This window comes from Physeter macrocephalus, chromosome 7 (assembly GCF_002837175.3).
Source record: "Physeter macrocephalus isolate SW-GA chromosome 7, ASM283717v5, whole genome shotgun sequence".
In the NCBI taxonomy this organism is placed as follows: Eukaryota; Metazoa; Chordata; class Mammalia; order Artiodactyla; family Physeteridae; genus Physeter; species Physeter macrocephalus.
In genome coordinates, this window is record NC_041220.1 from 69,155,692 (window position 1) to 69,171,521 (window position 15,830).

At 36.3% G+C, this 15,830-nt stretch overlaps 1 protein-coding gene across 1 annotated transcript in view; it reads left to right on the forward strand.

Moving 5' to 3' along the window:
• BMP2K (BMP2 inducible kinase) overlaps nucleotides 1-15,830 on the forward strand; it is a 143,869-nt gene that overhangs the window by 109,049 nt on the left and 18,990 nt on the right. Inside the window, exons 12-15 of the mRNA XM_024115354.3 lie at nucleotides 3,995-4,093; nucleotides 5,079-5,263; nucleotides 7,504-7,661; nucleotides 14,490-14,600. Coding sequence (XP_023971122.1) covers nucleotides 3,995-4,093; nucleotides 5,079-5,263; nucleotides 7,504-7,661; nucleotides 14,490-14,600 — 553 coding nt within the window. The remainder of the gene's footprint in view (nucleotides 1-3,994; nucleotides 4,094-5,078; nucleotides 5,264-7,503; nucleotides 7,662-14,489; nucleotides 14,601-15,830) is intronic.

Genomic DNA, 15,830 nt, shown 5'->3' on the forward strand with positions numbered 1-15,830 from the left:
TTTTTTGATATTGAGCTGCATGATCTGCTTGTAAATTTTGGAGATTAATCCTTTGTCAGTTGCTTCATTTGCAAATATTTTCTCCCATTCTGAGGGTTGTCTTTTCTTCTTGTTTATGGTTTCCTTTGCTGTGCAAAAGTTTTTAAGTTTCATTAGGTCCCATTTGTTTATTTATGTTTTTATTTCCATTTCTCTAGGAGGTGGGTCCAAAAGGATCTTGCTGTGATTTATGTCATAGAGTGTTCTGCCTATGTTTTCCTCTAAGAGTTTGATAGTGTCTGGCCTTACATTTAGGTCTTTAATCCATTTTGAGTTTATTTTTGTGTATGGTGTTAGGGAGTGTTCTAATTTCATTCTTTTACATGTAGCTGTCCAGTTTTCCCAGCACCACTTATTGAAGAGCCTGTCTTTTCTCCATTGTATATTCTTAAGGCCTGTGGAGGTTTGAAGACATTAACATTGATGAGAAAGAATCCTTCTCTCTCTCTTCTTGCACTCTCCCTCCTTTTCTCCCCTTAGTGTTAAAGAATCATATTTGAATTTATGGTAACTTGTTGGAAGAGAATATAGAAATTATAGTATATTGCATTTCCTCTTTTTGAAGTTGTCTGTCTCATCTTTTTTTGGTTATTTCAAACGTTTATTCATAGGAATTTCCTATGGTAAAATTTATAAAGCTTATTAAAAAATGCCCATTTAGGAGACAGTGTTAGTAGATTCACTACAGCAGCATTTATTGAACATCTGTTATGTAAAAAGTTCTTTGGGGCACTAAAAGAAATAATAAGTCTTCACCCCATCCTTCAGTTAGGAAATAACCATGTGAACAATTAATATGTGCAAGGCAAAAAGAAATGTTATAAACTGAGTGGAAGCACTAAAGGAAGGAAGAAGGAAGAGAGATTTGAGATAAACTTTAAAGGTAAGAAGAGTTGCAGTGGGTGGAAAGTGGCATTCTAGACAGAGAGTCATGTCAGCAAAGATGCAAACTCATGAAGGTGCATGATACGGTTGAGAAATGTGGAACATTTCAAATTGGCATGGTTGGTGTGTTCATGGAGAGATGAAGTGTGAAAGATTAAGTGTTTCTAAGATGTTGACTTGTTCATGAGTTGTAACTGACAAAATTAACTTTCATGGGTACTTTTATTATAGTAAATAATCCCTTTAGACTATACGCACATGGAAGTTTCTATAAGATAAGGGTATGAATGCCTTGGTTTATGATTATTGGAATGCGTGTTTTGAAATGCAGCTATTTTATTGAAGTCATGAGTATGTTAATGTAAGTTTTCGGAAACCTCTTTTAGGAGCGCTGAGACCTGGAAATGGCCCTGAGATTTTACTGGGTCAGGGGCCCACTCAGCAGCCTCCACAGCAGCATCGAGTACTTCAGCAGCTACAGCAGGGAGACTGGAGATTGCAGCAGCTTCATCTGCAGCATCGTCATCCTCAGCAGCAGCAGCAGCTACTTCAGGATGCTTATATGCAGCAGGTGATTCTTTTGTTACTTGAGGTACAGAAGTACTGTTGTGGAATTCATGCCGCTCTTGAATAGCAGTGAATTCCCTTTTGTATCATGGGTACTTTGAACTGTAGATTGAAGTAAACATTTTGCTCAGTTTCCTGATTATTAAAAGAACATGTAGGGCTTCCCTGGTGGCGCAGTGGTTGCGCGTCCGCCTGCCGGGGCGGGGGGGCCGGGTTCGCGCCCCGGTCTGGGAGGGTCCCGCGTGCCGCGGAGCGGCTGGGCCCGTGGGCCGTGGCCGCTGGGCCTGCGCGTCCGGAGCCTGTGCTCCGCAACGGGAGAGGCCCCAGCGGGGGGAGGCCCGCATACCACAAAAAAAAATAATAATAAAATAAAATAAAATAAAAACTATAATGGGGCACCCGCCACCATGTTGGTGGCCTTCACATTCGCCTGGCAGAGAGGCAAAGGGGAAGTCATGCAGCAAACCACGCAGAAGATGCTAGATGAGAACCACCGCCTGATCCAGTTCATCCTGGACTACCAGAGCAAGGGCAAGGCGGTGAGTGCACCCAGTACCAGCAGGCCCTGCACCGGAACCTGGTCTACCGGGCCATCATCTCAGACTCCAATCAAGGGAGCAACTAAGCCTGTGCGCCACAACTACTGAGCCTGCACTCTGGAGCCCGTGCACCACAACTACTGAGCCCACATGCCACAACTACGGAAGCCTGCATGCCTAGAGCTTACGCTCCGCAGCAAGAGAAGCCACTGCAATGAGAAGCCTGAGCACTGCAACGAAGATTAGCCCCTGCTAGACGCAGCTAGAGAAAGCCCGCGCGCAGCAGTGAAGACCCAACGCGGCCAAAAGTGGAGAACAGTATGGAGGTTCCTTAAAAAACTACAAATAGAACTACCATACGACCCCGCAATCGCACTACTGGGGGGCATATACCCTGAGAAAACCATAATTCAAGAAGAGTCATGTACCGAAATGTTCATTGCAGCTCTATTTACAATAGCCAGGACATGGAAGCAACCTAAGTGTCCATCAACAGATGAATGGATAAAGAAGATGTGGCACATATATACAATGGAATATTACTCAGCCATAAAAAGAAATGAAACTGAGTTATTTGTAATGAGGTGGATAGACCTGGAGTCTGTCATACAGAGTGAAGTAAGTCAGAAGGAGAAAAACAAATACCGTATGCTAACACATATATATGGAATCTAAGAAAAAAAAATGTCATGAAGAGATTAGTGGTAGGACAGGAATAAAACACAGACCTACTAGAGCATGGACTTGAGGACATGGGGAGGGGGAAGGGTAAGCTGTGACGAAGTGAGAGAGTGGCAGGGACATATATGCACTACCAAATGTAAATTAGATAGCTAGTGGGAAGCTGCCGCATAGCACAGGGAGATCACCTCTGTGCTTTGTGACCACGAGAGGGGTGGGATAGGGAGGGTGGGAGGGAGGGAGACGCAAGAGGGAAGAGATATGGGAACATATGTATATGTATAACTGATTCACTTTGTTTTAAAGCAGAAACTAACACCATTGTAAAACAGTTATACTCCAATAAAGATGTTAAAAAAAAAAGAATATATATTTTATTTGTATTCTGTGAGATACTCAAGAATACTCCTGTTGTAATAGGTTGTATCGTGGCTTTATGAAGCAAAGGATGTTCACCCAGTCGTTTGGAATTGCAAATAAGTACTGCAATTTATGATGAATATTATCTTTTTCAGGTTACATTTTGAGTTCATATATATAGACTAATAATGTTATTGTTGGAAAGGCGATATTAGACTTTCAGAAGTAATATTGTCTTGGGTTTTTGTTCTTATTTTTTCTTTTTTTGCCTGTGTTGGGTGTGTGTGTGTGTGTATGTGTATGTCTGTAGGGTTGGCATTTAAGAGTTGGAAGGGACATAGAAAAATATGACCTTAAGTTCTAGTCTGTCCTTTGCCTCATGAGAACCTGTGCATCTCTAGTTTCACTAAACTATTTTAAATTTAATGACTGTCATCATCGTCCTTCCATCATTTCCTGAACTATTTTTGAGCCAATTATATGCATGCTACTTCTCATGGGTATACCCGTCCTCTGGTCTTGACTGATAGACCCAGAGTGGAGGATAGTTAAATAGGGGTGCCATTGGATAGCCAGAAGGTATCATTGAAGGGGAGACAGAGGAGCATGGGAATTTACTGTAATGGTTCCTGGACACAGGTCACTTCAGGGGTCTTCATCAGCTGGTAAACGTGTTTAGGTTTAGGTTTCTTCCAGGCATCCTTAAACTGTGCTGGAGATGGTTTTAGTTGAATCTGTTACGTTTCATTGATAATTTTGAAACCAATTCCAATAAGCTGATTTAAGTTATAGTCACTTACTGACTATAGGTATCTTACATTAGTGTTTGGACTATTGAGTACCCAAGTCATTGTTATGGTAAGATCAATACCTAAAAAAAAAAGGCATGAGTAATACTGATGAGTTTGTGTTTCCAATTGTAGTATCAGCATGCAGTGCAACAGCAACAGATACTTCAACAACAGTTTTTAATGCATTCAGTATATCAACCGCAACCTTCCGCATCACAGTATCCTACAATGGTAAGCGTTATGTAATTTCTAGAGATTTCTCTCTGAATATACATTCCAGTGTTGGAATTCACAGTACGAATAGTATTATTCAGAATTTAATAATTCAGAATCAACTCAAGTTAGTTTATTAACATGTATTTTATCAAAGCCAGTTATGTATTCTTTTTTTGTGGTATGCGGGCCTCCCTCTGTTGTGGCCTCTCCCGTTGCGGAGCACAGGCTCCGGACGCGCAGGCTCAGCGGCCATGGCTCACGGGCCCAGCCGCTCCGCGGCATGTGGGATCCTCCCAGACCGGGGCGCGAACCCGGTTCCCCTGCATCAGCAGGCGGACGCGCAACCACTGCGCCACCAGGGAAGCCCTCAGTTATGTATTCTTAAGCAGCTTTACATTGGGCTGAACGTGGATCTGGCACATCTTATCTGATAGTATAAGGAGATGATTGGTTACCCAGGATCTCTTGTCATATGTCTCTCTCATTTGGCAAATGTCTGTTGAAGAAAAGAAAAGAAAAGAAACCCAAAGGAAAGTTGCATTTGCTTCAGAGAATAGTTTGACCTGTTTTTACAGCAACCGCTATACCAAGTGACTTTAAACTACCATATCATTTTTTCTTAAACTATTTAAAGGCGAATTTTTGAATCCTGCCAGGTGACCCTAACTTTCCAGTTCCTTTTTTTTAAAATTGAGGTATAATTGACATAAGATTTTATTCGTGTACCGGAAACTGTCTACCTGAGATAACGTAATAATTCCATATTCGTATATATTACAAAATGATCACCACAGTAAGTCCAGTTAAACAACTTCTTAAATATATTTATTTCATCTTGTAGTTTTCTAGTAGCGAGCCACTCCTTCAGGTAAAAATTGTTTTTCAGGTTTCTGATTTTGTTGCCAGTGTGAAAAGGAAGGAGCATAGTAAATAGGTGCAACGCTGACAGTGCTTTACTGACCTTGAGCATTTTTTTGTATAATGGCATTTTTTGTTTCAGATGCAGCAGTATCAGCAGGCTTTCTTGCAGCAGCAAATGCTAGCTCAACATCAGCAGTCTCAACAACAGGCATCACCAGAATATCTCACTTCCCCTCAAGAGTTCTCACCGGCCTTAGTGTCCTACACTTCATCACTTCCAGCTCAGGTTGGAACCATAATGGACTCCTCTTATAGTGCCAATAGGCAAGTATTTTTCCATTGAATACAGAGGAAATTATTGTGGGAGTGGGTGTTACCATGGTGTGGAGTCACTAAGTGGCTCCTGAATTAATTTAGAGCCCATCTTAGAGTTCCCTTTTTTTCTTTTACTAGTCCTCTCTCCTGACCCCTTTGCATCTCCATCCTTCTTTCCATTTCCATCAGTTAATTCTACTAACTGCTATTTGCAAATAAGGCTTAGCAACATCCAGCAGCATTTAAGGCTAAGAAAATTATTAGCTTATAAGTTAAGACATTCTTTGTCTGACAAACTTAGTAGTTTAAAATAATGATAAACATTTATTATCTCACACACTTTCTTTGGATCAGGAATTTAGGAGTAGCTTGCCTATATGGTTATGACCAGGGAAGGGTCTCTCATGAGGTTACAGTTAAGATGTTGGCTGGGGCTGCAGTCCACTGAAGGCTTGCCTGGTACTGGTGGATCGGTTTGTAAGGTCACTCACATGGCTTTGGGCAGGAGGCCTCACTTTTTTGTCACGTGGATCTCTCCAAAAGGCTGCTTGAGTATTCTCTTTGGCAAAATCAAAGACTGTTTTGAACAAGGAATTGTTTATTCTGGTTTCTTCCAGAACACGTGGTCCAAAAAAGAGGACAAGGAGGAACCTTTGATGCCTTTTATGATCTAGTCTCAGAAGTCACACGTTGGCACTTTCACCATATTTCATTTGTTAGAATTGAGTCACTAGATCTAGCCCACATTCAAGGGCAGGGGAATTTGGTTCCACCCTTTGAAGGGAGGAGTGTCAAAGGACTTGCAGACATATTTTAACATGTGTTTGAAGTGTAGGTTAATGTGACACCCCCCATTGAGTTACAGTCTGTGAAGAAGAATCCATAAATTCATTCCAGGACCAGGAGGAAGATGATTCAGATAGGGAATCCTAAAGTTGTAAAAGGATCATTGACAGGCAGGAGGGGAATGCCCACTTCTCTTTGAGTTTTAACCTCTCTTATCTGTGTTTCTAGAACTCGGAAAGTCCTTAAAGGTAGTTTTGGAATTAGAGATGGGATTCCTTCATATGGAGGCAGGCTTAGACTTTGGCAGTTGGTGCATTCCTAGAGTGAGTTCTAAACTGAATTACATTTATTATTAAGATACCTAAGTTATATTTACTAGAAAGACTATCTACTATTGGCCAATTCTAGCTTTCAGTAAGTGTTTAAACATTCTGTTCTTGGCTCAGCTATACTGAAGGGGCTTGGGCTAGGGGATTAAATGGGCAACTTTTGCCCTTTCTTCCCTTTCAAGATCTGTGTGGTGGCAATGGAAGTGAGCTCCCAAGGGGAAGGTGAATTTAAGGGGATGAGTCAAGGCTTGCAAAATTGAGATACTTCTTTAGAAGCACATAGAGATTTTACCTCCATTACCAGTGTTAGAAGATCTGGATCTGAATTATTAAATGAACTTGACAACTTTGTTATACTGCCTCGTGCCTATGCTGTATTTCCAGGCTGGGTTGAGGGAGAGGTACCCAGGTATTCTTAGGTTAAGAAGGCTTTAAACTCTAATCTTCTATTAAAAGCCAAGAGGCCTATTGGATAACTTTCATAGAACCAGTAGTCCTAGGCTCCAGACTATAGATATTTTAAACACCATGAATAATTTATTATATAGAAAATAACCCTCCTCTAGTTTTAGGCAATTCATAAAACAATTCTAGCAGCTCACCTTTTGTTGATAGCTATGTAGAGAATGTCTTTGTCAAAGGGAAAATTATTGTGGTGTCTCTCAGCATAACCAGGACATAAAATCACCTTAGTCAATAGTGATTTTAGAGTGATACTGTTTGATATGGCAACTGATTTTCACTTTAAGGTTTATTCACTATGATAAATAATAGTTAATATTTAATGAGTGCTTATTTATTTATTTATGTTCTCTCTGCTTTACATGTATTAAATCATTTAATCTTCTCAGTAACCCTATGAGGTAGATACTGCTACTCTTGTTTCACAGATAAGGAAGTTGAGACCTAGAGAAGTTAAGGAACTTGCCCAAGGGTACACAGCTAGTGTGACCTTTATGGAGGTGATTCAAATCCCATGTGGTCTCCTTCCAATCCATGCCCTTACTGCCACCTCCATCATAATAAAATGATCTGCTTTTCCAAGTATTTATAAAGTATGAACTAGGAAACTTTAAAATTTTCAATTATAATGTATTTTTTTCCTCCTTTTTCCTCTCTTAATTTTTATTCTAGGTCAGTTGCTGATAAAGAGGCAGTTGCAAATATTACAAATCAGAAGAACATCAGTAACCCACCTGATATGTCAGGGTGGAATCCTTTTGGAGAGGATAATTTCTCCAAGTTAACAGAAGAGGAACTGTTGGACAGAGAATTTGACCTTCTAAGATCAAGTAAGGGACACTTGAAGGCTTATTTTGCTTCACAGTAAAATAACAGCTCTATAATTATTCAGCAAGGCCAAAGACTGTTTTGGGATGGTAAAGAGAAAATTCTTTTTGCGCATTTGAGGGCAAAATTCAGGCCATCTTCTTTTACGTATACTATCAAACTATATTATGTGCTTTAGAAATCAATTGCTTGATAGTAGCTATTAAACCCAAGATTGCTGATAATAGCCTGATTCTGAGCACTTAAATACTGCATATCTTTGAATGTTAATTCAGAAATCTCCAAAAAATGGAAAATTAATGTTCAAATAAAAAGGGAGAGATTAGTATCTTGCCTTACTAATCATTTTGCAGCTCTGTTTTCTTGCACACTCAGTAGAAGATATTGTGGGTCTGAGATGCCCTTTGAAAGTGCCTGAAAGAAAACATGGGCTACTACATTATGTTAATGTTTTGTAATGTCCTTTTAATGAGTGGTGACATAAACGGGCTGCCTTGTTGTCCTGGTATGGCAAAAGTGAAATAAATTCTTTTCCATTTAAAATCAGATATCTCAATGTTTTTACTTGCAGTCATTGCCTTTTCTTAAACTACCTAATATACATGTCAAGTCTCGCTATACATATTTTAGAAGTTATTTTTTGGAAAAGGTATGTATGGAGTATTTTGGGGAGGTTGCAAAACAGTAGCAAAAAGCTCACTCCTGGAGTCTATAGATAATTGTCAGGTTTCTGAGTCTTGCGGGGGGGTGTGTGTGCACGTGTGTGCCCAGTGTGTTTCCCCATTTTGCATGTGAAAAGACGGTCTTGATGGTCCCCAGTTATAGTTCCTAGTTTCTATTTTATTTTAGGTAACTGGCCTTATGAGAACATTTATTAGATGAAGTACTTTGTTCCAAATTGGTATATATTTTATATAAAGTTTATAAATGCCCTGAATTCATGTAAGAATAGTTGTTTGGAATTTAAATTGGTATTTTACATATTGGCTATATGATTATGAAAAATTAAATTGATTAAATGCAGATATAAAAATGAGTTCTGAGCCTTTAATAAAGGTTTGTTGACTTTGGTAAAACCAGTCTTACATTTTTTTATTAAAAAAATTTGTTTTAAACTACAACATTTTTGTTTGGCATTTTTCCTACAATTTATGTTGAGTGGTCCCCAAAGCAAGGTTTTTAAAAAAGGAAGTAAAATATCTCTTTCCTTTAGGGGGATGGTAGGGAGATACAGGGGGTAACCAATCATTGTAATTTACAGAATTATTTTTAAAGCAAAAGGGAAAATTAAAATATTCATTTTAATGTATTCTGACCAGGATAGTAACTAAGGTTTGCTAAATCAGTTTTTTCTACTCTTTGGGTGAACACTCCCCTCCCGACTGTTTTTAAAAAATAAATCAATTTATGGAATGGGTAAAGTATTCACATTTTTTTTTGTGCCTTATAAAAATGTTATTCTAAGCTCCCTAGAATTTGTAGTGACACCCAAGTGTTATTAGTTACTTTGCATAGGCAAGAATGGCATACAAATACTCATGTATACCTAACTTCATAAAAATTGTATTTAACATGTAAAACTCTTAACCAGCTATTTGCTTGCAAACTTTAAGGTCTGATTACATGTGTAATTTGTGTATGTGTTCGTATACACATGTGTATGCCAAAGAGAGTTCAGACTTCATTGCAGCATTAGATATGGAAAGATACTAAGTTCCAAATGGCAGTGCAGGAGGAACTTTATCTGAAGGTCAGACTTGGAGCAACTCAGCCATTTGGGAAACTGCCTAGATGGTCCCCGAGCTATTGAAATCACTGTCACAAGGACAGTGTACTTAAATTGGCACATAGCACCAGAAAACGTGAATTCTGATACGTGGCCAAGTCGTTTAACTAGGTTTAACTCTGTTAAGTCACTTAACTGCTGTTTCACTTACTCATTTATAAACTGGGTATAATGATGCTTACTTCATAGGGTTGCCAAGAAGATTAAATAATGTCTTTAAAGAGTCTGGGCACTCCATAAATGTCACCTCTGCTTTTCTCACCTTCTGTGTAAGTCTTTGGGCTCTGACTCCTGAGGTTATTGCTCTATAACCAGCATTTAAAAATTATATCTAAACTGTCAGGTTTCTCAGCTGGCAATTAAAAAAACCAAATAGAAGGGGCTTTGTGGGCAAACACATCAACAGCAGAAGTGATGTATGACAGCATGGAAAGAGATGGAAAAATGTCTGGTTTTCCCTTAATAATTGATATTCATAGTAATGGGGTTCAAAAAAGTGAAATGTCTTTAATAAAGTTTATAAAGAAATCAATAAAGTATAGAATATAGTTTAGAAAGATTTCCTCCCAGATTTGACTTTATTGTAATATTGAGTCATCTTTAGCACCCATTTCACTCACAACCAATAAGTTATCTAATATTTGATCTACTTGATAAGGGTTTAAATTACACCGATGGGCAAAAGACCTCTTCTAGAACCTTAAGTTTCAGTGGACTAACGGTGTAATGAAAATTGATTGTTGGTCATTACTGGTTGGTTCCTCTGTCCCTATCAACTTTTTCCAAAATGAATAAATTATCAATGCATTTGGAATATCAAATTTTATCTTGTTTCTCAGCACAGATATTTATCAACAATTTTTCAAAGTCCTGTCTGAGATTTTTTATATTTGGCTTATGACAGCTTTCCAGTGAGAAACTGAATACTTTTATGTATGGTCCTTAAAAATATAGGCATTGCCTATGTAATGATTGTTCAGAATAAAACATTGCCATTTGAGGTTTTATTTTTTAAATGGTATGTGGTTATTTATTTTTTTAAAAAAAGCAAAAAGATATGCTGTCTAGGAAATATTTTACTTGTGTGTATTTTCCAGAAGGTAATTTAAAAATTATATTTTGAAATACTAAAATTCCAAGATACTAGTAATTGGTAATAAAGAAACCTGATTTTTAGTATCTTTAAGAGAACAGTTGAATCCAGCTGGCAAAGGGATTTAACATATAAAATATAAATCAAATTCTTCTTGCTTTTGCTTTCAGTGTAACAATATTTATGGTTTGAAATTTTTTACCTGTTCCTATTTAATACTAAAACATTAAATCGAAATTAAGCATTATTAATAAAGCCAGTCTCAATATTTTTTACAGTTTAAGCTTGTATTTTTCATGGTCTTTTGTATCAAAGCATCCAGATTTTAGTATGTAAACTTTAGAAATCTAATTGTCGTAATATTTAATGCATTAAACACTAATTAGAATACAGGTGTTTGCTTTGGGAAAATTTTTAAGTTGCAGTTGTTTGAATAGTTGTGTAGCTCTACATGTTAATTAAAAGTAATACTTGATGGAATATTGTTTTCTTGTCGATAGTGGATTTATTGTTTATTTCTGTTTAAAATTGCATCAAAATAACTAAGAGTAGAAGAAACTAAAGACTGTGGCTGCTTTGCATATTCTACTGAATGTGTTGGGGTTTTTTTTTCTGAAGCCACAGTATGAAATAGATATAAACATCTGTATATATAGTAAGTTTGTTGTAAAACATTAACTTTCACCATTTTAAGCTGATTCAGACCTATCACTGTTCCTTTAGGGCAGAATAACAGAACTTTTCAGGTATATTAGAACAGTGTCAAAAGTATCAGATGAAGACTGTACTTTTAAACCTTATTCTTTAACCTTTTGGCTATTCAAGCCATTATCCATATAAGCTGCTGAATTAACTTTTTAGAGTATATTAATTTTCTGATGATAGTATGGAATAGTTTGATTTTAGGACTTTAAAATCCTGTATTTTTGCCATTTGTATCCATTATAATTCTTGAAAAGATACTGTCTTTATTCAGCACACAATTCTTTTGGGAAGGCAGGAAGAGGTAAGTTTCTTATATTGGACAAATCAAGCTCAAGTTTTGCTCTAATGAAAAGAAAACCAGTTCTTTGAAAATGGAGCTTAAATACATTTTAGGGGTGACTATGTATTTGAAACTCTACATACCATTTTGTTAGTTTTTATTTATAGGTAATTGATAATTTAAAAAATTAATATGTATGTTTATTTTTTATTTTGTGCCCTGGGACCCAGATTATCATGTGAACTTTAGAAATCTAAATGGTTTTTTAAAAATCTTCCATGGAAAAATTGATCCTGTGTTTTTTGGAACAATGAGAACATGATTCATTATATAGTGAGTTTATTCTGCTTCCTGTTTTGAAATAATTGGATAAATGAACTTCGTATGGAACAGTATCTTCATATTTTAACTTATGGGGACCCCATATATAAAAAATATTTGTTTACCCCTACATGATAGTATTGGTACTCTTGTCGTAACTACATGGTGCTGTTTATACATTTACCATGAATTTACCATAGATAGATGGAGATAACACATCACTGCATGAGGATTCAGAGAACTTTAGTGGTAACTTTGCATTTTTATATGCTGGGAACCATTGGAACAGTAGTGGTTTATAAACCTGGAGAATATGTTAATATGTAGATTCCCAAGCTTCTACTCAGATAATCTGATTCATTAGGTCTGTGATAGGACCCAGGTTTTATACAGGAGTATAAATACATTTTATACAGGAGTCCTGGCAAATATGATGCAGATGGTTTAGGAAGGAAATCTGGTCCTGATTTTTGACCTAAGTACCTATAAACTATATACTTATATACAAATATATATATGTAAGTATAATTTTATCAGGGCCTGATAAAATTGGTAACCCACAGGTATCCTCTGTGATTCATTGAATCTTAGGCCTCTCCTTAAAGTTTGATTGTGGCTTCCCACCACAATAAATTAAAGACACCCTTGGTTATGTAAGGTGTTCTCCAACCTTATTTTTTCAGAAAGTTGCTATGAAAGTAACTTCTTTATAAGTGTTGGACAAGAAAATATGAAAAAGCTTTTTTTCATTGTACAGTCAGCATTTGTTACTGATTTCCTGAATTAAGTATACAGTGAATACCTTGAAAAAGAACATCTAAAATAAATTTTCATTGTTATCCATTTCTGTATTGGATTTGAAAATAACCTCTTAAGTTTTGGAAATTTTATTTGTGCATAAATCAGTTGTCAGATGTGTTGCCTTAAAATATTAACTAGTGCTTCAACAAAATTTTAAGTAAAAATTTAAACAACCTAAAATTTCATGTGGATATTGCAGAGTTAGTTTTAGTCATAAAAGCTCATAATTGTATCATAAAGGTGTTTAAAGAATCAGTTGTCCATAGCAATAATTGAGTATTTTCAGGATATTGTAGGCTCTAGGGCCTTGCCTTCTCAAGCTTGTGCTCCCTGGACCAGCAGTATCATGTCATCTGGAAGCCTGTTGAACTGCAGAATTTCAGGATCCATTCCAGAACCATCCAGTCAGAATCTGCATTTTAACAACTCCCAGGTGATTAGAATGCACATTAAATTTGAGACGCACTGTCCTAGGAGATTGCTGCTTTAACTTCGGGCTTTTTGTTTCACTCTGCAGTTACGAGTCATTTTTAAAGAATTCTAATTCTATTTGGATTCTCCCTCCCCATCCTGCTATCCCTTAGAACTCAAATGAAACTAGCATAGTTTACCCATAGAATTCCTTAAACATGAAAAGTATAGTCCTGGGAATGTTTAAAATATCTGTAAGGGTAAAATGGGTCACTAATAGCATATGTTTGATTACCAAGAATCAGAGGATAGAGAGGCATTTTATAAAAATCCAGAAGTTCTCAACTGATAAAGTGCCTGCGATGTGCAGAGTTTAAGAGCAGGGAAAAATAATCACTACTAGGGAATTAGGATACATTAAATCTTCTTCAGACATACCGGACCTCCTCCCACCTTCGAGCCTTTGCTCCAGCGCTTCCTTTGCCTGGTGTGTTCTTCCCCAGGTATCTACTCCTGCCTCCTTGGAGTCTTTTCTCACATGGTACCTGTTAGAATCACTCTATTTCACTCTGTTTATTACTGCAGCCTGTGTCTGCTCCCTTAATTCCTTTTTTACCCTGCTCTACATTTTTTACCTGCTCTACATTTTTTTTTTTTTACCTTTTACCCTGCTCTACATTTTTCTCTCTAGCTTTAACAGTCTCTATTTCTCATGCTTGTTGCTTATCAGTCGTTTTTCCATGCCAGCATATAAACTCCATGAGGGCAGGAGTCCTCTTTTTGTTTGCTATTGCATGCGCATTGTCTAGAACAGTGCCTGACACGTACTAGATGCTCAACTATTTGTTGAATGAAAAAATGAATTCTGTTGTTAAGGCTTTTAATTTAGTAGAGAAGTATCTATATCTTTGCATTTGTATGTATGAGAATGGTTTAACCAAGTAATATGAGAAATGAACAATAACATAAAATGAAGTAACATATAGTGAATTACTTTTTATTGCTATTGAGAAATAGGATTTACCTATTTTATGAATGAATGACCATTTGCAATATTTTTTCCATGTGTGCTTTCAGAGAAAGTTTGCCAAATATGTCTCTGTTTAATAATCTGGGTTTAACTTCAGATCCAATATGTTACAAGTTAAAGACAACTGGTATTTAAATAAACCAAATTAAGTTATTTATTAGGTTAATTGTATTTAGTGAAATCTAGCACTGTGATTACACTGTTAAACTTGCCTTTGTAGCAACAAATATGCATTAAACTCAGGACTACCCACTAATACTTAAACAGATGAACTTTGAATCTCATATTTTTCAAGAAAGCTTTGTTTAATTTTTACTTTTATTTATACTGTATGCCACTTTTAAATTTAAAGATCGTTTTGTTTTTATTTTATTTTTTGTTTTGTTTCATCTTATTTTTGCAGACAGGCTCGAGGAGAGAGCATCCTCAGATAAGAATGTAGAGCCACTTTCTGCTCCACATAACCATCCTCCAGAAGATCCTTTTGGTTCTGTTCCTTTCATTTCTCACTCAGGCAAGTTACATATGTAACATCATCACTATCAATAAAAAATACACACAATAACAATAACAGTAACAAGGGCAAAAACCCTTATTATAAATTATAGCCAAAATAGGAATCAGGTTTTAGTTACAGCAAATAGAACAGAAAATTATTTTAACCTTTAGCCATCCTAGTTTTCCTAATGTTCTTTCCATTGGGTTATTCAATATGTGCCTTTTGCAAACACAGAAAAATGCTGATTTGCATAGTAGAACCATAACTGGTTCTTTCTACCTCGACTATTGGATAGTATTGAAAAATTTCATGCATGAAAATATCTCTCACTTTTATATACTTAAAATACATTTACAGACATTTTTATACTTAGCTTTTGCTTAAAAATCCTGTTTTCCTAGTTTATACATGCTCTCTTGTAGCTGTTTAAAAAGTATTAGTGACTTTGTTAACAACTTGTGACAAATTACCTATTTTCTTCTTACTCCTTGCTTTGATTTCAATCCAGAATTTAATTACTCACCATTTAAGAATATTTGTGATAATATTTTCAAAGTAATTACCTAGTTAATGCTATCGAAGATACTAGGATGGGATAGGATCCCACTTTGGCATAAACGGATTTTTGTGTTTTGTATAGTTAGAGTGGAAAAACTGAGTTTAATCTTAGAAAAGGGAAATGCCTTGGAAGAAATTATGCTTTACTAGAAGGTAAAGGTTTTGTTTAATATATTCAAGGTAATTGTCAGCTACGTTTATTTCTCACTCAGGCAAGTAAAATATGTGACATCATCACTACCATTTAAAAAAACTTCATACAAGAGAGAACAATAACAAAAGAAAAGCATTGTGAATGTAAAGCCAAAATAAGAAATAGGTGTTCAGGATTTCTGTTAATACACTGAAGCAATGTTATAGCCTTTCAACATTCAGATTTGGTTATCCAGAACAGTACAGTAACTAAGAGTGTTTCTATATACTTTGATGTTCCATATTTTTACTCTTTGCCGTTTATTGAAAACAATCCATATTTTTGTCATTTTCTGTTAGCTTCCTTCAGATTATCTTTTTCATGAATGATATGAAATCATTAACTGGGGAAGACAGTTTACTGTGTCAGTTTACTTAATATGTATATATAGATGCACTCCCTCACACCCCCAATACCCTAGGTCAAAAACTGTTACTGTTTTTTGGGGTTTTTTAAAAATAATAGCTCAAATGGTCTTTATACATTCTCAAGAA